Source organism: Abramis brama (genome assembly GCF_963993115.1).
Source record: "Abramis brama genome assembly, chromosome: 6".
In the NCBI taxonomy this organism is placed as follows: domain Eukaryota; kingdom Metazoa; phylum Chordata; class Actinopteri; order Cypriniformes; family Leuciscidae; genus Abramis; species Abramis brama.
In genome coordinates, this window is record NC_139968.1 from 23,416,803 (window position 1) to 23,438,806 (window position 22,004).

The 22,004-nt window shown below is 37.4% G+C and overlaps 1 protein-coding gene across 1 annotated transcript in view; it reads right to left on the minus strand.

Annotated features, from left to right (window-relative positions):
• Positions 1 to 22,004, minus strand: part of gpc5b (glypican 5b) — a 44,064-nt gene that overhangs the window by 17,351 nt on the left and 4,709 nt on the right. Inside the window, exons 3-8 of the mRNA XM_084116551.1 lie at positions 20,701 to 21,410; positions 18,532 to 18,713; positions 18,332 to 18,391; positions 17,822 to 17,944; positions 11,114 to 11,234; positions 1,461 to 1,596 (exon numbers count right to left, since the gene is read on the minus strand). Coding sequence (XP_083972677.1) covers positions 1,461 to 1,596; positions 11,114 to 11,234; positions 17,822 to 17,944; positions 18,332 to 18,391; positions 18,532 to 18,713; positions 20,701 to 21,410 — 1,332 coding nt within the window. The remainder of the gene's footprint in view (positions 1 to 1,460; positions 1,597 to 11,113; positions 11,235 to 17,821; positions 17,945 to 18,331; positions 18,392 to 18,531; positions 18,714 to 20,700; positions 21,411 to 22,004) is intronic.

Consider the following 22,004-nt stretch of genomic DNA (forward strand, 5'->3'; position numbering starts at 1 on the left):
GCAATTACAAATTACAAAGGCAAAAGTACTCAAATAATTGGGTAAAATATAAATAAATATTTGTATTTATTTATATATTTATAAATACATATTTGTATAAATAATTAAATACATTTTGTTTATAAATAAATAAATAAATAAATAATTTACTTATTTATAAACTAATCAATAATTATTTAGTTATAAATAAGTAATTTATAAATAAATAACATATAAATACATAGCATATACATAAAACATACATAACATTCATACATAACAGAGGAATATATTTTAAAAGTCAAAAGGGCCCATGTATTGAAGAGATACATTTAATTAAAGACTAAGGATGATTTCACAGGATGATATCCCAAAAAACACAGTCTCAGCCAAATCAATCCGTGCTTTGTTACCCGACTCAACAAATACGAAGCCAGATTATTTTTTAAAGCATGGATGCTATCCGGAAATGTTTTCGAGAGCAGTGGACAAAGATGCATGACCTCATAGAAGCAGCACCGAGGCTGGACTCTGAGCAACAGAGTAAAAGAACAGCGGGCGTTCCTTGAAAAATGGTGCAATAACTCCCTACACACAATTCTATTCATCTATTATAAGGTGAAATCCATTATTTAGTCCAACCCCTGAGTGCATCCAGCGTACTAAGTAGAGCACAGACCTAAGAACAATACTGTTCCATTAAAGTACATCTTAGGCATAATAATTTGTTATAAAGCATTTGTTTTCAATGAAACCAATAGATAAACTCAAAATGACCTCAATGGTTTATTTAAAATACCATTAATTTGCACAAAATAAATTTACTTGAGAAGCAAACGTTCGGAAGAAAAGACTTGTTTTCAAAGAATATTTCTTAAATTGAACAGTTTAACAATTGAACAAACGTGTTTTTTTTTTCTCCAGTTATTGTTTTAAACTTAAACTTAATTCAGTTTTGTTTTGTTTTATGTTTAAAAGAAGAAAAACAAGTTTATTTTTCTCACCACACTGGGAAAATGTTTGTTTGTTTTTAACTAATTTAATTCAGTTTTGCTTTGATTTATGCTTAACAAAAGAAAAAAACAAAAAAGTTTATTTTTCTCACCGCCAGGGAAATTGTTTTTGTTTGTTATTTTTTAACATAAACCTAATTCAATTTAACTTTGTTTGATGCCGAAAAACAAGAAAAAAAACAGACAAAAAAAAAGTGTATTTTTCTTATCACTGAGATTTTTTACAATTATTTTTAACATAAACCTCCAATTCAATTTTGTTTAGATTTATGCTTATAATAGCCCTGTTGTGATCGGCATTGTAAATAATGAGAAGAGACTGACCTCCTAAAACAAACACAAGACAGTAAATGGCTCTGGGTTTCTTAGCAACATGGGAAGGACGTCCTCTCCTGGGACCAGTAGATCAAGTAAATGCAGAGAGACAGTTGGCTTTGAGCCGCAGATGCAGAGGACGAGCAAACTCACCTGTCTTGTCGCCCCGGCCCGATCCTTGACAGCCGTCTTCATCATCGCACTCGCCACTGCCTTCTGCCATGTCGCCGCCGCTGGTCTCGACATCCTCACGACCATCTGTTCCTAAACCCGTCTCACTCCACATCTCCTGTGACAAAACGTAAATCACAGGACAGCGGACCATCAGACAGATATTCTTATGAGATTCAATCTTAACAACTTTTTATTTATTATTCAACTTTTTATTTATCAAAAAATCTAAAAGTATCACAGAAAAAAAAGTATCACAGGTTATAAAAAAATATTAAGCAGCACAACTGTTTGCAATATTGATAATAAATCAGCATATTAGAACGATGTGACTGGAGTATAATGGCTGATGAAAATTCAACTTTGCATCACAGAAATAAATGATATTTTAAATTATATTCAAATAGAAAACCATTATTTAATAACAATTTAATAACAATATTACAGTTTTTTAAATGCAAATAAATGCACGCTTGATGAGCACAAGAGACTTCTTTCAAAACATTAAAAATATAAATATTTCCCAACTTTTGACCGGTAATGTATGTATATATATATATATATATATATATATATATATATATATATATATATATATATATATATAAATAATAATATTTTTAAATATTTTAAATTTGAGGGAAGAACAAAACACTAAACTTTGTTAAGGTATTTTTCTGACAAAAAACAGCTACAGGTCTTCCTCTACTATGCAAGAATAAAAGCTCACAGGAAAAAGCATACATCGACTACAACATCATCAGGCATTAAAGGGGTGGTATAATGCCCTTTTCACAAAATGTAAAATAAGTCTCTGATGTCCCCAGAGTGTGTATGTGAAGTTTTAGCTCAAAATACCCCACAGATATTTTTATATAGCATGTTAAAGTTGTCACTTTTTGAGAGTAAGCAAAAACGCACCGTTTTTGTGTCTGTCCCTTTAAATGCAAATGAGCTGCTGCTCCCAGCACAGAGGGCGGAGCTTCGATTACCTCCTCACACAGACATGCACTGAAAATTCCAAAAACTTTTAGCCTTTTTATGTTCAAACCAGATTCAGACAAAGATGGAGAGACTCAAGAAGAAGTGACAACATGTTGAAGCAACTGGACATTTCTGAATGGTTAGTTGATGAATTTATTAACTTATGTGTAGTTATCTTCTAGTCACTGATTAGCATATTCTGTCATGATAATCTATAAATCGTGTTCAGGGGGCGGGGTTTATGTAAATTTTAGGGTTGGTGATGTCAACCCGGGAGGAAGCTCGTGTAGTCCCCAGCCGTTTGTTGTAGTCCTTAAAAAGCAATTTCTTTAAAAGAAAATATCTCCCTTTGCTTTGAACTTTGAGCATTGTAACTTTGCAGATGTTGTTTATGCTCAAACAGCAACATTACAGACTAACTAAAGCTAGAAAAGTGAAATCATGATCAACCACCCCTTTAATATTTTGTTGGGTCTCTTTGGTTTTTCACTGTGTTCATAATTTATAATTGACAGCCTGTATGTCTGCACAATTTGGCGAGTTTCATTGCGTTATCACAAATAAAACAAACACAGCTATGCAATATGCTTACAATATCATAAAATAAATAAAAGAAAATAAAAGAATAAAAATATTTATGAACAATGAATATATATATATATATATATATATATTTTAGTTCTTTCTAGGGAATGTCCAACCTGATCCAAGCTCTAGTTGGTGTACCCTAACAACTACAGCAGCTCTGTTCTCAAATTCACGAGCTGTAATAGTGGAATTTTCCTGAAATGACTCCCTCTGAAGCGAGTAAGTGAGTCGAGATCACCCATCACGACCAAATAGCCCCATGTGTTCCAACAAAGGCTTCCAGGCAAGAAGTCAAGGCTCATAACAGCAGCATTCCATTGCACCAAACGTGGATTCACTCAAGTGCAAATTCCATTTTCACAGCGAGAGAATATTAAACACGTGCGGTTGCGAGGCATTTCAGAACTGTTTAGAAAAACAGCTCTGGGAATCGGAGTTGTGCATAATTCACAACATCTTAACTCAGTTATTTTCTGGCTCCCCATTGTTTCTGCTTTCATATTCTGTCACACTTTCTAATTTGTTTTTAACAGAGAAGTGCAAAACAACTTCATAGAACCCAGGAAAGAATCACAGCCAATCAGAACATAACTGATGTTTAATATTCAGTAGAGCAAGATTTTGGACCAATGAGATTTTACTGTGGGTGTGGCTACCAAATGTGACTTGACAAAAGCAGAAAATAAGCGACCCCCAAAAAAATCTTCTTGCTGAAACCGATAATGATTTTTATATTATAGCTGAAATGGCAAAAAGTAAATAAAAAAATAAAACACTAACAGTCAAATTAATCAGTTTAAATGCTACAAGTTTAGGCCCTGCAACAAATTATGTAAAAAAAATAAAAAATAAAATAATTTAGTTTAATTATATTAGCACTGTCAAATAGATTACTTGCGATTAATTGCGCCTAACATAAAATGTTGTACAAAAGTTTGTATTATAATCTATATCTATATATCTATATCTATATATATACATATATATATATATATATACATATATATATATATATATATATATATATAATACATGTTTTTATGTTAGATGCGATTAATCGTGATTAATCGATTTGACAGCACTAATATACTGTATATACACAACAAGAAAACATGAAATATATATATATATATATATATATCATATAAATTATATATATTATATATATATTTTGTTATTTAATAAAATATTAAATAATATTTAAATAATCATACATTTTAAATTAATTACATTATTAGTTCATGTATTTGGAAAATATAAAGAAAAAATATAAATATAAAGTTGAACAATGAATATTTCCGATTTCATTGATTGTATATTGTACAACATTCAAGCACATTTTTAATTCACTTTCCTTGCATTATGTTTCTCCCTGATGAAGGAACGCAACGAAAATCAAATTGCATAGTGACTTTGTGGAAATCGTTCCCCGGGGGACTGTTAATTAACTGCTGTATAATGAATTATGCCATGCGTCAGGCGAACACCATGGCAACAACAGGACGAACAGACTGTCCTTTTCCAGCGCATCCACCCCCTTCTATTGAGATAAAACAGCGACATACTTATTAGTGCTTTCTTTTTTTGCCTTGCCTGGTTCATTATTCAATTTAGCTGCACATTAAATTTTAATTGTTTTGTTTGTGATAAGAGAAGAAACAATTAAAGAAAGACCTCTCGCCCTCCAAGCGGAGTCATGAGCATGTTGGTATTAAATTGACATGGTTGCATTGAAATACTTCAGTGATTAAAGTTTCTGACTTCATTCCATCTCCTCCTACTGTAGATAGATAAAGAAATCAAGGTTAAAAATGACATGAAGCGGCATTTTCAACCTTTTTTGCTTCTGTTTTGTGACATTTTTCTGATTGGATTGTGAAAAGTGTGTGTTCCACATTGTTTTCACCCCCTTCCCTACTAAACTCCGCCCTCCAAAGACCAGTCAGCAAACAAAGTGTTTCTGATTGGCTAAAAAAAAAAAAAAAATGTTTTAGGATCCTATGGAGTGAGGACATCTATCTCTGAGAAAAAGTGACCCAATAGATATCATGAAATGTTTGATATGAAATTACATTTCTCTATGTTACAGAGAACGTACTTACGCAATCCACTGCAGTGCAAAATAGGACATTAAAATCTTAAACATAATGTCTGATACAACGTTAAAGGGATTGTTCACCCCAAAATGAAAATTCTGTCATCATTTACTCAACCCTCAAGTTGTTCCAAACCTGCATGAAGTTATTTCACAAAAGAAGATATTTTAAAGAATTTTGGTAACCAAACAGTCAATGGACCCCATTGACTTCCATAGTATAGAATAAAAATACTATGGAAGTCAATGGGGTCCAAAAACTGTTTAATAACCAACATTTTTCAAAATATCTTCTTTTGTGTTCAACAGAATAAAGAAATTTATACAGGTTTGGAACAACTTGAGGGTGAGTAAATGATGACAGAATTTTGGGTGAACTATCCCTTTAATATTCGGAGCTCTCCATGGTCAGTCTTCATTTAGTCTCTAAAAAGATTGTTTCTACAGCAGGATTTTCTGCATAATTCAGAGTCATCCAGGAAACAAATTCCCTTCCTATATCCATTGCAGTTTCAAGACCCCAGTCATGTAAACGGATCGATATGATGCTTTGGGGGTCTTTTTTGTCAAACCCGTGTCTCCTTGACAACAGGCCTCATCAATTGGACGGGAGATACACCTCTAATGGTCAAAGGAAAGCGATACCGAGGCGTGCTTGGCAGGGGTCAGATAAACAGACCAATAACTCATCAACATATAAGACACATCCAAACACTTGATGTGTTACTTTGAGAACAAAGTAAAAAAAAAAATAATAATCTGCTGTTGTTCTGTGTTATTTTAGCATTATTTATCTAGGCCACTTCATTATATTATTTACTTTGCTTTTATTTTTATTTTTATATTTTCAGTTTTAATTTTAGTTTAAGTTTAAGTTATTTAACGTGCTTTTGTTATTATTTTATATATTACTCTATTACATGTGGTTTTGTTTCAAATATTTCTATTTAGCTTTAATTTTTCAATGTCATTTTTAGTTTTATTAATTTTAGGACTTCAATTTAAAAGAAAATGAGAAATGTTGCCTAAATAACTAACTAAACACCTTCAGATTTACTTGGAAAATATAACTGTTATTGGTATAAAGTTTGAAATTTAAATTTAAATTTTAGGACTTCAGTTTAAACAAAAATTACGAACGAACCAACGAACCAACCAACCAACCATATTTTTTTTACGTGTAACACAAAAGGAGAAATTCGTAAGATTTAATGCAATTCTTTTCCGAAATTTAAGTTGTTATTTACAGATGCATTGTTCAAAGTTTGACATCATTGACACTAAAACGTCATTCTATATTTGTCGTAAGCGAAGGCAACATGCTAGGTTGAATAAGCTAGTTACTAGTATCTGATTTCACAAATAGTATGTTTCTGTTTTTTATATTCAGGAGCTCTCCATGGTTTTTATAATATAAAAATATCGACACATTGTAACGCACTTTCTCTGGCACTAGTTTTGGATAAAGAGATGTGACTGTTGTTATCGTTTGTTATACAGAATATGATGGTTGGTCGGTGTTGTATTTGTCCCGCCCCTCCTCCACTGTGATTGGACGGCTGGATAAAAAGTGACAGTGTTGAGCGCTGCATTTTACCCAAAATTTAATATTATTCAACTCGGAGACCAGAAAAAAATGCAGAACACTCAGCGTGAAATAGACGTTCAGCGCCTCGTCACGGTGCTGGTGTTTTAAAAAAATTGGAAAAATACGCTAGCCTTGGGAAGAAATGCGTTTGTGGACACATGGCCTTATGGTGCTTCATGCTGGTTTTTGGTCTATACTAACACTTGACATTTGTTTGCTATATATAAAAAAGATCCTTCAAAATTCTTCTTTGAAAAAAGTACATCATATGAGTTTGAAAAGACTAACGGTCAACTATCCATAACTATACCGAACAACAAGGACTTGGATGTCTTCGATTCACACTGAAATACGATGCACACATCCACTTGCATGCCTTATACTGTACGTGTAAGTGTTTGCGTGTTGATGTATGTTTACATTAGATAGCGGGTTATGAAAGCATTCATACTCATTAGCATCCCTCTGTGACACATCTCGGCTCATACAGCTATATATACTGCCTGGGGTTTTCTTCATTCGCCATTTTTACGGGGAGGGCTCATAAATTACTTAGCTTTATGCAAAAGAGAGTTATATCATACTGTCCGCTCAAAGCTAAAGGACGCAGAGAAGATTCAGAGAAAAAAATAATGACGACCTTTGATGTAAACTCAAGCATGAGGCACATAAATCTTCCCTGTAGCGCAAGATGGCTCACTCTTGGGACATGCCGTTGCAATATTAATTTCTCAATAAGCGTTGATCAGAGATGGACTGGCACTAAGGTTCTGGTTTTTACATGAAGATCTCACACACCTCTAAATGCATAAAGTGACACTTAAGACGGCAGGTTGTTATGATACCCTGTGACACTTTTTGTAGTATTCGGTGTCACTTGTTCTTTTCAGGACACTTTATATGGGGCCAATAATACATATGAAACAAAGACTTCTGAAAAGGATCTGTAATTGGTAACAACCCGCAGTACAATGAAAAAAAAAAATCCTTTTCTTAAAGTTTTTTTCTTCATGTAATCTTCCAGTTGAAATATCCAAATAACCTCAAAACAAGAATACTTAATAGGCATATTGCTTAAAATATTAAGATTTGTTTTCATAAAATGTGCTTCTGTCTTTCTGCAATGAAAGATTTTCACTTATTTTAAGAAAGACAAAATACAGTTATAATTCAAGACAATCTATGAAAACAAGTTTGAATATCTTATTCAGTAAATGCATTTTGTTTTGAAGATTGAAATATTTTTTACTTGCAAACAAGACAAAACGGTGATTAAAAACTCATGAAGAAGTCATTATTGTTGTGTACTCAAGGGGGCGATAGAGTTACCTTAAAATGTCATTAAAGGTCCCGTTCTTCGTGATCCCATGTTTCAAACTTTAGTTAGTGTGTAATGTTGTTGTTAGAGTATAAATAATATCTGTAAAATTATAAAGCTCAAAGTTCAATGCCAAGCGAGATATTTTATTTAACAGAAGTCGCCTACATCGAACGGCCCGTTTGGACTACATCCCTCTACTTCCTTCTTTAATGACGTCAGTAGAACAGTTTTTTGACTATCCTCCGCCCACAGGAATGCTCCCTCAACTCTACCGAAATTCGTTTATGTACTTGTGCACTTCTTATAACTTACTGTGTTTACTCAGCTCTTACGGTGATTTTCTGAAGTAAAACTGAGGCTTCATCTTTTGTGTGATGTACAATAAACTTTATTAAACTCATCAGTATATGTTTGATCATCATTCAGACAGCAGACTTGTAGGCTATTAATAAATAATGGATACATACAAGCAGATGACAAATACGTTATAATAACCGTAATTAAACTACTAAACTATACCTGTTTCATCTCTATACAGCACTCTGACTCTGTAGGCATTATTATCCGACTCGAAATGAACACCGTTACTGAGAGTTTCTGATATTATCATCATTCCGTGAGATGAAATTGTCCTGAGAGACTGAGCGCGAGCTCGTGAAGCTCCGCCCCCTGGGTCGTCCAGCAGCAGCTTATTTGCATTTAAAGGGCACACACTAAAACGCGCGTTTTTCTGAGCCCCCAAAAAATGACAATTTAAACATGCTGTAAAAAATGATCTGTTGGGTATTTTGAGCTGAAACTTCACATACACACTCTGGGGACATCAGAGACTTATTTTACATCTTGTGAAAATGGGCATAATACGGGACCTTTAAATCGAATTCAGGTGAGTTTCTATGGCTGTGTCCGAAAGTTAAGGCAGCTGAGCCGACTTGTTACATCACTGCCCTTATCAAGCAAGGTGCATTATGGGTATTCTCTAGCCAGTTAGCGCACATCGGTTGTACACTCGTTATTGCAGTGCATTATGGGATTGAAGGAGTGCGCTAGATAATGTCCACTACAGTTTCGGACACCACTACAAATGGCTGTCCCTTCAAATAGTGCCATATTTAAGGCTATAAGGGGCAATTTCGGACGCAGCCTAACTCTCTGTACTACCTGAGGAGGCAGCATTTTTCAGTTTTTGGACGCAGCCTATTATTTTAGTTAACTGGCTTAGCAAGATTTTACAGCATGACAATAGTTAACCTGAAAGACGAAACAGAAGAAGACAGACTTGCTGAAACACTCAAAATGTACTAGCATTGCATTTTGAATGAACAAGGCACACAATTAAGCTTGCGTCCTTAGAAGAATCTGCATTCACATACTTGCGTAGAGTTTGGTTGAATTCAGAAATGCATTCTAGCATAAAACTTTTACTATTACTGCCATATAGGAAGAGTAGTATGATAGTACACTTTTAGTGTATTTTTCAACCCATTCCTCAAGTCTCCATTCTGGTATCTCATTCCCACTTTTTACAATTCAATTAATACCTGATTTTATTTGCAAGAGTATCAACTTAAGGTTATGTATTAGCATTAGTTGTACATCAATGACGTATTTTACCTGTCAGTGGATGGATAGGTTAATTAAATACCAGCCAGCCACGAAAAACTACCACAGGTCACTATGAGAGCAAAAAAGATGTGAGACTCTGCAAGACCTCACAGGGGCTTGATGACCTATGGGAATAATGGGAATAATTTCAGAAGCGGTTCAAAGTGACCTTCTCTTCAACCCCTGACACAAATCTACTGTACTTTCCCAGCTTTCTTGCCTGTCAGTGACGCAAGTCCTCACAGCAAAGCAATGTGGCCAGGGCTGGGTCAGGTTTGGACATAATGTGGAACCAGAACGTCTGTTTTTAATGGAGCAATGAAAGATGTTACAAAATGGGGGCCGACTGAGCTGCCCTCCATCCCCTCCCAAAAGCAGCTGCAGCAGTGACAGACTTTGTCGTCATGCCAAAGAGGTCTTCAACACTCCTGTTGGGGATTCTTGGTCTGATCTTGCTCTAGTCTGATCACAGAGCAAACCCTGGCCTAATGACACCGTCTCACCACTCTTGCCATGTGCGCTGGCGTTGAGTTGGCCAAGACTATTTTTGTTTGGTGGGCAAGCTTGAAACTAGCGCTTCTGGCGGTTCTTAATGTCTTCTCTTTGGCTTGAAAAGCAAACATTCAGTGAATGTTTTATAAAAAGAATGCACACAAGCCAAAGCTGTACTTCTTTTATCTGATTGTTACTAGTCAGATTGTATGATTTGACCATGGTGAGACCTTGATCAATGATCAATGATAATATGATATGCATCTTAGCAAACTTACGTCACGATGGACAGCATTGACTTATCAATTGCATTCTGACATCCACATTGACATGCAAAATTACAGCAAAACCCCAAACAAGCTCTTGCTGTGCTCTCATTGGTTCCTCGATCGATGGTCATTGTAGGAACTTTGTAGTCGTACTGCAGAACTGCCAAAAATTTCAGACAAATCTTCGGTTGGAAAGCATGTCACTCTAAATTTAGGTGTACATTTATGATTTTAGCTTGTCAATCAAGCTCCCAATAGATTTTTTTGTATCAAAGGAAAAAGGTTGGGAATTGGTCGTGGCATGGATTGTGTATTACAAGCACCTGATCAGTTTTAAGTTTATCTAAACATTTTGGACAATTTTGGTTTAAACTCTTCATGTTGATTCAACTGATTTGTAACGTGAGCAAGGGCTCAACCTCCTGATTTTCAGAACTTGCTCAGTGCACGTCCACTCTACATAAAAAAAAAACAATTTTGCCCTACGACCAAAAAAATCTCTTACAATTCCTCAAAGTTGTTCGAGATATCTTGGCAAACTCGTGGTGAAATTTGTACCGAGTGCACAGACTTTTGTCCTACAAAGATTTTGTTGAGCTTACAGTTAGAGGGTCAGGGTAAGGGTTAAGAACATATCGTTTGGGTCAAATGTGGCAGGATGGATGCTCTGACCTCAGATGTTTTTGGACCTACCTGGTTAAAGTGCTCTAGCTTTTCCTTCACGTTGACCAAGTTTGGATCCACACTTCTGACCTTTATCTCTGGGTTTTGTCTTTGGGCTTGCAGTCCATTCCCCACCACATGGCCTGTATAACTGTGGCAGAAACAGAGCAAGAGATAAGTTACCTTCACAGAAATCAAGCTCATTTTGGACTGATAATGATCTCCTAATTCTGAGTTCTCGATTCCTAAAAATGCAGGGAATGCTCGAGGTTTGACTATTAGAAACAAGCCCAAGGATTAATCGGACACACATACAGCCTTTTCACCCACATAAATAATTCATTATGAAACCCGGAGTGAAGCCTGAAGACACAACTGTGCTGCAAATGTAGGTATTGACTCTGCACCCTTATATTAGAGATCATGGAGGGCAACCTTAAACAAAGGCCAAGTCGATGCAACCAAGACACACAACATGATTACCTGCTAAACAGTATTCAAGTGAGCGATAAACACATCTGGGTAGATGGACAATAAAACCATTTCATGGATCCCTGAGAATTCTATTTTTAATGAAGGGATGTTGATGAGGAAACAAACTTGATTAAAAGGTCTCGATAGGTCTTCTCAATCTTTACTCTTTGGGGGGACATCTCAACATTGGTTGCCATGGTGACTGTCAGAGTGCCATGCTCAGCAGTCTATAAGATCAATGGGTCAAGCTTGGGCAGGGCAGATAGGTTAAAACTTTGATTAAGCACAGAGCGTGAACTTTAAATACAGAGATGATTGTTGGTATGGATAAATTACAGGCATGTAAAGCTGCAGGGATTTTATTGACTAAAATAAGCCAAAGAATGTTCTTTAATCTTGATAATATAAGTAAATGTATATCCAGAATGTTTGCTATATGGTTGCCAGGGTGTTGCTAGGGGCTTATTTTCTGGTCCAAGTCAAAGGAGCACAATTTTAAAGGCCACAATTAAAAATTCCCAAAATGCAAATAAAAAACTTAACATAATTTAAATCACATCCAGAATGTTGCTCTGAGGTTGCTAGGGTGTTGCTAGGTGGTTATTTTCTGGTCCAAGTCAAAGGAGTCTAGGAGATTAGAATGTCCAAATTGTATGATATACATCATATTTAGAATGTACATCATACATATTACATTACTCTTACAAATTAATTAAAATTAAATTCATCAATATATGACATGACAAAATATTTAATGAATGTAAGGGAACTTTTCATCAAGAGACAAACACTAAAGCAAAGCAACACCTTTTTTAACTGTTGCAATTTTCCAGATCATGAACAGTAAACATACCTCAATGTATGCAAAATTGTTAGTCTATGCAATTGCTAGATTATCATGCAGAAGCTATTTCCTGCAACAATGTCCTTGAGACAGACAGTCAGACGGACGGATCAAAGGGTTAACAGTGGGGGGCATATAAACCACGGCAGGGGGGCAGAATAATGCAGCAGTGTGCCTGCACATCAATAAATGAATGCTTGTGGGAGAATCGCCCCACTGTTTTCACCACAGCTAATCTAAGTGAATAAATAATGACCCCAGACACCTCATGCTGCATCCGAACAGCATCCGAATGCACGGCTCACTTTGCAAGGTGGGAGCACTTTGTCAGGAACTGATGCGAGACGGACTTGTTTGTTGGTTTGTGCTTTTTAGCTGTCATGCGTAAATGCATTTTGGCGGCAGGTACGGTGGAGATGAGATATGTGAGTATTCACTATGTGAGAGGAGCGGATTATGTGGCTTATTTACAAGAAGAATGAGCTGTCTGTGGATACTATCATTTTTAAGGCTCATTCTTTCTTCAGTGCGCCAAATTACCTATCCGTATGCGCATAATTAAAGAGGACACAATCTGCTCGATGTGTTTCAATAAACATACAGACAACCTTAAGATTCTGATAATCACAAATAGAAATCGTTATGGAAATTTACAATATTATGACTGTTGAAATGACCGCTCGCCTTCTATATTTTTCAGCAGACACTCACACGAAGTACGCTATTATGCTAAGTATGTTAACTCTGCTATTCTTTCACTTTTAGAACAATTTTTAAAACTATATCTTTATTGTTATTGTTATAGATATCCTTGGTATGAACGTGCTTTAGATGTTCACATCAAAACTGAAGTATACTTTGCGTTTTAGCTATGGTAAATGCAAATTGCCTCAGCGAGTGCCACTAATATTAGCATAGCCTGCCACGTTTCACCCCCACACAATCCAATCAAATACCGATTAAAAAGTCCTGCTCTCCCTTGAAAAGTTTCCTTTCCACAAAACAAAGACCACAACAAACAAGCCACCTCATAAAATACTTTGATTATGACACAGACAAACTGTTTCAAATAAGCAACAAAGAACATCAGGTTCTTTAAACAGATGTGCTAGCGAGAACATGGGTCTTACAGTTCAGTGCGGTGGGCTTGTCACTGCAGTCACCCACATTTCTCACAATAATTAGCAGCTAAATGAATCCAAACCAGAAAAAAAAATCAGAGAAAATATTTACCCAGCTCAAGACCAAAGACTTTGGAGTTCCCCTTTGACTAAACGCTGTTTATTTTCCCAAAGAAACCACACACATATAACACTGTGAGGAGTAAAGCTCCAATTAAATTCATCTGCTATACTGGATTAGCTCATTTGTTTGCTCAGAAGGTTATGAAACTCAGCACCTAATGAGCTAGCAATATCCGTTCTTCATGAGCTGTGCATTAGAAGTTTCTCCGTTCTTTCAGAACAGCTTTTCAACAAGTTATTGCCTTTGGCATCAAAACGCAGCCAAAACGGATGCCATATGCTAATATTTCAACAAGTCCGTTTCTTTACAATACACAACTTTAGTGTTTAGCATCTGAGTAAGCTATGCTATCCTGTCTTACGTCAGCATGAATTCAGCTGTGCGCCTTCTCATGTGTGTAATAACCGGGTGTAAGACCTTCTGGTTGCTAGTTTTCCATCCTATTTATTGTCTGTGGTCTATGAAGTTGGGAAGGGCCCATGTTAATGTAGGACAGCTGTAATATATCTAGTCAGCTTTGAACTGCACAAAGCTAACAGTGCCGTTCTGTATAAGCAGCTGTTTGGAATTGAGTAATTCAATAAAAAGTTGTAATACAAGCTCTGGATATCCTATATGCAGTTACAGTATCCGTTACAGGTTTTCAGGTCAATCAGCCACTATAAATACTGTGTATCATGTAGCATTTGTAGGCTAAGAAACCTAGTGAAGATGTTCAAAAAGGCTGTCTAAGTAGATAGTTTACTAGGTTTCCAGTTGGCCTGAGTGGATAATTCACCAAATAGTTGCACAAAAGTCCCACAACCCACAGTCCTGTTGAAACAGGTGCTAAATAGGCTAAAATTGCACTGTGCTGTATTGAAATTAAGTCATTATGATTCTTATCACAGAAAACACACCTCCGGCCTTTAGGCTTATTATACCAAACACTGTGTCGGTTAGCATTAGCATTATTATCATGCGGAGGTAAGTATACCTATAGTGTGGCAAAACTGAACATGCTATACAGAATGTTAATTTTATATGGAAAATAACAAATGTAAGTTAAAAATAGAAAAATAAACTATGAAATTCAATTACTAATTTGTCAAATGTAGCCTTTTAGCTCTTAGCAAAGTTGCGCGGTTCAAGACAAGTGGTTCCAGTTGAAAAAAGCAGCAATCACCTGTAAAAGCTGTTCACCACTGGTCTAAATTAATGTTTTTAGACAGTTTTCAGGCACTACACCAAAATGGAAATTCCATTTTAATCTAGTAGTTGTGTTTACATACTAAACCATTTAGACCATCAACAAACCAGTTAGCTATTGTTCATACCAAGTTAAGGCTGTCAGGGTGGTTTATTTAAAACATAATGGCTGGTTGACCAGCTAATATGATTATCGTGGACTATCTAATGAGAAGCTTGGACCAGTTAATGAAATACTTGGTATCAGTCCATGCTAAAAACAGAGCTACTAGCTTTAGGCCAATTGTACAGCTAAACACTATCTAAACCCCATTAAACCAGCTTTCATCAGGGAAGTAGCATGTTCAGTCTTAAGCTCTTAAAAACTAAAATAAGTGTTATGGTGAGCACAAGGGCGAGTCCTCAGTGAAAACACATCATCTAATACAGCTGTAATGAGGATACGACCAGTGTAAGAGCACAGAGGAAAGGAAAACACACACACACACGTCAAATCAGTCATGAACACAACATTGAGAACGAGGCTGTAGCGTTTAACGATGATTGACAGTCAGCAGAGGCCATACTTTTCCAATCCTTTCACCTCTGATGTGGGTGAAATTTTGGCAGTGGCGGCAGTAATGGACAAAACGTGAGAAAGAAAGAGAGAGAAACTATGAACGACCCAAAAGGACTTTGACCAGGGATGGTAGTTGCCTAAAATGAAAACAAAAACACACTGTTTCCATAGTAACCTCACATATCCAGTCACTTGGATTCTGGCTGACACCAAGTTATAAGACATGCTAACATTTCCTTGGTTAACTCCACCATCCTACGAAACAGACATTCATACACTTCACTGTGCAGTGGGAGGTGAACCACAACTGCAGCTAAGCATTTTCTAAAATGACCTTGTTCGCTCAATTTGAAATTGTACATAGCTCTACAAATGGACCTGAAAAGTCCAAGCTAAAAATGCATGTTTTGGACTGGAGTCACTGTGAAAGCTTGGCCATATTGTGAACATATGTTTTCCCTCAATGTGTTTCTTTGACCCACTGTTTATTATGACCAAGTGGCAGAATATTTTTAGATGGCTAATACATTATGGTCATGCAAAAAACATGCAATCATTGTTCTTTTCTTCCTTATGACGGACTGAACAAAAGGTTCAAGCCGTTAAATGGGGAAAACTACTTTGGCCAGAGGGGGGCAGTGTTGGCTCTATTAAAGAGGTTGTAAACATCATGCTAACATGCTAATTTCACTATTTTTTTACGGTGTATATCATGTATATTGTGCACAGAATGCAAATGATCTGCAAAGCTTGGATTATCCAGATGATCTACTACTACAAAATTTAGAGCGCACAGCTAGGAATATCCCACAAAGCACTGCACTCAACTTGACTTTCCATTTCCAATGTGATGAGTGAACTGAGTAATATCAGCCAGGATTTGTCTCTTTCTCGACTCATTGTTTAATCATTATTTAACTATTTAATCAGTCAAATGTTGACATTTTACACAAAATGGTTAAAAAAAACAAACAAACTGTAATTCCAAGGGAAGTGATAGACACAAGTATAGTATACTACTGTTAAAAAACATTGTATGAGTTAGTTACTATACTACTAGTATTATTAAGTACGTAGAAAGCTACTATACATAGCATACTATCATTTTGTTAGCATTGCTGTTAGCATGTTCTGTTCACATTTGTACATTTGTAATTCAGTGTGTAGTACGTTTATGTGACAGATTAGCAAGCTAGTCTATTCTTTATTTGCTAACAGTTTTTGGAATCTCTGTATTAGAAAATACAAAGCATGCTTTTGTTATTTCCCACTGATTTACGTTTTCTGAAAGATAAAGATTTAGTAATTACTTAAATGCCATGGGGCAAAAATGCCAACATGTGGGATTAGCTAAATTTAGAGTTTACATTTTATATTGGACCTGTTTGCAGCCAATCGATGGCATGTAGTGAACCACCAAATCCTTCTCTTTCAGACAAAACAATTCAGTTTGACGTAATAAAAAGCTGTCTTGTCTTAATACCAATTCCACAAACCAAAAAAAAAAAAAAAAAAAGATTAGCAAGCTAGTCATTTTTTCTCCTTGGTAACAATGGCCTGTCTCCAGGACTACCCTGTGTTTGTCCCACTGGGGGCCCCCAGTATGGATGGTGCCAGCCCTGCGTTACAGCCATAGTGTGGATGGCGATGGGGCAATTTGTCCAGGGGGTGGGTGGGGAGTGGGATCTCTAACCTCTGAGCCAACGCTGAGGAGCAAAAGAGGCCCGATTGGGGATATATCTGGAATTATAAAACTTCCATCCAAGCAAAGTGGTCGTGGTCATTTTGTGTTGCGGAAGCCAAATAAGAATGTGTTTAAATGAACATATGTTGTTAGCGAAACCTCCTATATGCAAATGTTTATTTTGAGTGTGTGTTTTTCAGGGAATCTCATTTGTGTCACAATAGAGCTCCAGAACTTTCTGAATGAAGCTTCTGTCCGGAAGAGGATTGGAGAAAAGCCACGATAATCCATGGCAACCATCACTCCTCTTGGCCATCTTGTGAACTTCACGACCTCACAGAGTGGATAGAGACCTTTATGGATAGAGATTGGATTTGATTGCCAACAATTACAATCAGCTTGGGACTTTGTCTGGACAAAAACAAAAACATTCTCATGTTTGTTCATTCTTTAATAAGTCTTCAGCCAGACCGGAAATCTTCTTTTTGTTCAATATGCTCCATTTTCTTTCAATACAGAGCCACTCAAAGAAATTGACTGATGATGATGTAGAATGATATGGCAATGTGCAAATCTTACCAATATGATATTCTTGGCTCTAAAACAGGAATATGGGTCATTGACAAAAAAGAAAATCGTATAAAAATCCAGTTTAAAAGCAATAAAGACAAATAAAAAAGAGCACCCTGTTATTGACCAATATTCATCTTAATGCACATTTGAGTTCATCTGAGAGGAGCTTACCTCTCCACCACATCTTCTCCACTCCAGCAGGTGTTTTCATCCATCACTACCTCCCCCTCGCACAGCATCTCTGGCAGGGTGGAGAAGAACGATTTGTATCGCTGAATGTAGCCCATAAACTCCCTGCAGGAAGTTCAGGCATTCAGGAAGTTATCAAAAAGCATCAAACCAGGCATAATTATACAGTACAACCAGTTCTTTCCCAGTCATCACACTTCTCTAATCAAACATGCCCTAACACTGATAGATACAAGCGGCAGATTGGTCTCCCATACTTGTTTGTGACTGTTATTAATGCTGACAGCGTTCTTCCTTGCGCACACACGTTCATTTGATGTTAAATTAAATCATTAAAACATTCTTAGGCTGACAGCCAAAGTAATTTTTATGACAAAATAATTAGAGATAATTTAAAAAGGGTATCTTAAGGGTACTATTGGAAATTGGTTAAACACAACAACCTGGAAGCTGAATTGCTATTTCTATAAAAGCTAGTTAGTCAACACTTACTTTGAAATCTTTTTCAGGCTTCTGGGTTTGTCGTTTTTGGAAGGTTTCAGAGGCAGAGACCTGGGGTCACCGACAAGTGCAGATGTTAGAGGAAAGAAGACAAACAGCAGGGAAGTTACTATATACTATATATAACCTGATTTGTAAGGATTTAAAAGGGTCGAAATATGTTCAACAATTGATGCATGTCATTTTCTCACCTTTTTTTTTGAGTTATGTGCTCATGATGGTTGCCTGTTTCAGGTAGTGTTGTCGGGCTGGAGGACGTGACTGAGGTTTGAAGTTCAATGGTGGGGTTTACTGAAGGAGTCAAACTTCTTGAGGTGGGACTGACTGGAGTGGAGGAAACCGATTCAGTCAAGGAACCACAAACTTTACCTACCTGAAAGAGAGAGATGAGGAATAAAGATCCACTGAATTATTATGTGTTTGAAAAACCATGGTGAATGGCACAATTTAAGCCTGTTTGAACTGACTCAAACCAATTCAAAGACATTACTCCATCTAGTGGCCACTCATAAATGGTACAATAACACTCTACAATATTATTGATTTTTAATTGGAACCGTCTTGCACAATAATCTCGAGGTTTAACTGTATTTAACTGTACTGGATATTGAATTATAATACATTAACTTTTCTGTATACATAAAATGTGTATTTTATTTTATTCAGTATCTTACCAATCGCAAAAAAACCCCAAAAACATAAAAATAAGATAAATCAAAAAATAGTTTTGTTTTGCCGTATTTTACCGCTTCCGGTACCAAAAATTACAAAACAGAATGAGGGCTGAAAAAATGGTCTATGTGAGCGTGTGTAAACGTGTTTGTATTTGTATATCTTCTGCAGCGCTTTATTTATCTAAGGATTAGCCGAACTTTCTCATTCCCCTACTCTGGCCCCTCGCTAGCTGCATTGCATTTTGGGAAGGGGCCGGCCGGTTCACGGGAGCCGTCTTTGTCCAGAGGTGAATTTGCATGCAGGACATCAGGCTAATTGGGACCAGACAACACCCAAACAACTCAAGCAGCACCAAGATAGCGCCAGACCACAAGCAGCGTGAGGGACTGGAGAGGCACCATAGTCCTCCATGTCAACACTGGGCGCCATATATAGACATCTTATAAACAATTAAGTTATCACAAGTTATTCTTTAGAATCTCTCTTTTTTTTTTTTTTACAATTAGCAGAAGCTAGCCAATTTAGCTAGACACCAACATGGACAAGTAGCGTGACATTCCCTCTTCTTCGAAAACCATGAACAAAAAAAGTTCCACTTCAAATAAGGATGCACTTACAAAGATGGTTTGTGCAGTTAATTAGTGGCTGAGCACAAGAGCATAAGTAAGAAATGAAAAAACATGTCACTTCATGTCCAACGTAATCTCTGGGGCCCAAAGCAGAATCACCAGCATAGAGTGTGTTTTTGGCCAAATTATAACTTCACCAACCAGTCTTGGGGTTGCATCTAACAACTTTTCAAGAGCTCTTGTCCAACCCATAAGACTCCAAACCAGGTAACGTGAAACTAAAGTTATTCCAGCCTCGTGGCATCAGTGAGTGAGCAACACTTGATCCAACGATGGAGTGTGAAAGGGGGGTGGGGGGAGTCGAACTCCCACAAGCAGCCTCCATTGTAAAGTGGTAAGCTTGGTGTTGGAGTTTATGAGGGCTGCGGTTGAGGGCTTAAGTAATAATATCTCTCATTCTGACTGGCAAGTCTATGCTCTTTGAGACAGATTTGTGGGAATGCGGTCTCAAACTTGACCTACCCATAGAGAGCTGTCAGCACCAGGACATGATAGGTGCAAAGCCGAGCTGTCACGAAACCCTTGACCCCTGCGTCCCCTCAGTCACAGTTCCAGTGAAATAGTCAAGTGAGAGAGACCGGCAGACGGCCGTCCTATGGCGCGCACACAGACTCTGGCGTTGATGGTATGAATAGCCTCAGGGCTGGGTATTCACTTACAGACAGCCATAGTCACACTGTCATGACCAACACATTTTTTACAGAACGTGTCATATTACCACATAATCATGCTCTTAATCACTGAGCTAATAATAAATCCCTTGCAGATATAATAAATCACTGGGCTCCATTGTGAAGATACAAATTTTTAAGCTAAAGGCTAATTTATAAGACTTCTACATTTAAGATTTAAGCACATGCAAATATTGCAGATTAGCATTTGCAAAACTTGCAACTGCACAGCCTATGATTGGCTGAGACATTTGATATGCACCAATCAGCGAACATGCTGCTGCAAGTTCAAGCGTGCTCGGCCTGATTAGTCCAGCATATGGTGTAGCTCATTTGAGGAATAAAAATAAATGTGTTCTATGAATCAGAGAGTAGCATGACTCACCACGGCGCTGAGATGTGGCCCATGCAGTTGCGCATTAAGGATGGCATCATTAATTCTTTCCCGGATGCGTAGAAGTGCCAGTTCCAATTCGTATCCCCCTGCTAGTGCCCCGCTCAGCTCTTCCAGCAATGCTACATAGCGTCGCCAGGGCCCATCCAGCTCAGACAGGCCTGCCAGGCAACCTCGCATCACATTGAGACACAGGCCTCCGCATGGCCGGATCAGGGTCAGTCCGCGGCAGTGCGGACAGAACAACATCCCCACCAGTGCACGTCCACACTGCTTAGTCATCCCCACCAACTCTGTGACATTCAGAACCTCGGCACCCATTGCCAGTGCCAGATTGAGGGCACGACCAGCTACTAGCGCCCTAGACAATCCCTGAGCAAGTGCCTGCGGGTGAGGACCAAAGGGGTTGACGTCATGCCGTGTGGCACGTAGGCACTCGCTTCCTTCGGAGGACCAGGTAGAAACAGGAGAGCCCAAGCCAGGATTGACCAGGTGTTGGTATACCAACGGGAAGAGCTTGTCATAGAAACTGTGGACGGAGTGTTCCACAGAGATATTGGCATTGCCACGGAGGTAGAGATCAAGGTCAGAGAAGAGGGTAGACACTAAAGGTCTTGCGTCTTGAGAGATTGTCTTGTAGGTGCTGTCAAAGAGCGAGTAGGTATTGTTTAGAGTGAAGGAGAGTATGGAATGGAAGGTATCTGTGGGAAGAGGAAATAAAAAATAAATTCTGGATGCGCTGAAAATTACGCACATGAACAGCTATTTCATAGTCAACCTACAGTAGACACAAACATTCGTAACATGAGTGGACTAACAATTGCGGTAATTTTGTTTGACATTTACGAGAGGGTCAAACATAGTCTGTCACGGTACACCTCTGCCTTGTCTCACATTGCTTACAACTCTTTCTTATGCATCTAATCTCTCTTTCCATTGGACTAATGGAAGCTGACAACATTTAATCCATGGATCTTTTGGACTGCCGCTATTGGGCTGAAGGTTAGTTTGAAGATATGTGACACATGCGACTAGCTTATTACCAATTTTAGCAGTCAGGGCGACATCTTATACCTCACTTTGCCTACGGGGTGCAAATGGAAGTCGAGGATCACAGTCAGTTGTACCATGCACATTTTTTACAATGGCATATTAACTTTTGTATGACATGTGACAGACGGGTACTTAAGTAGACAGCTGGTAGAAGCCTTCAAAGTGCAGTTTGCTTTAGTGTCATCTCATTCATAACAACCAAAGCATTCCAGCTCTGTTTTATTTCTATGAGAATGACTAGC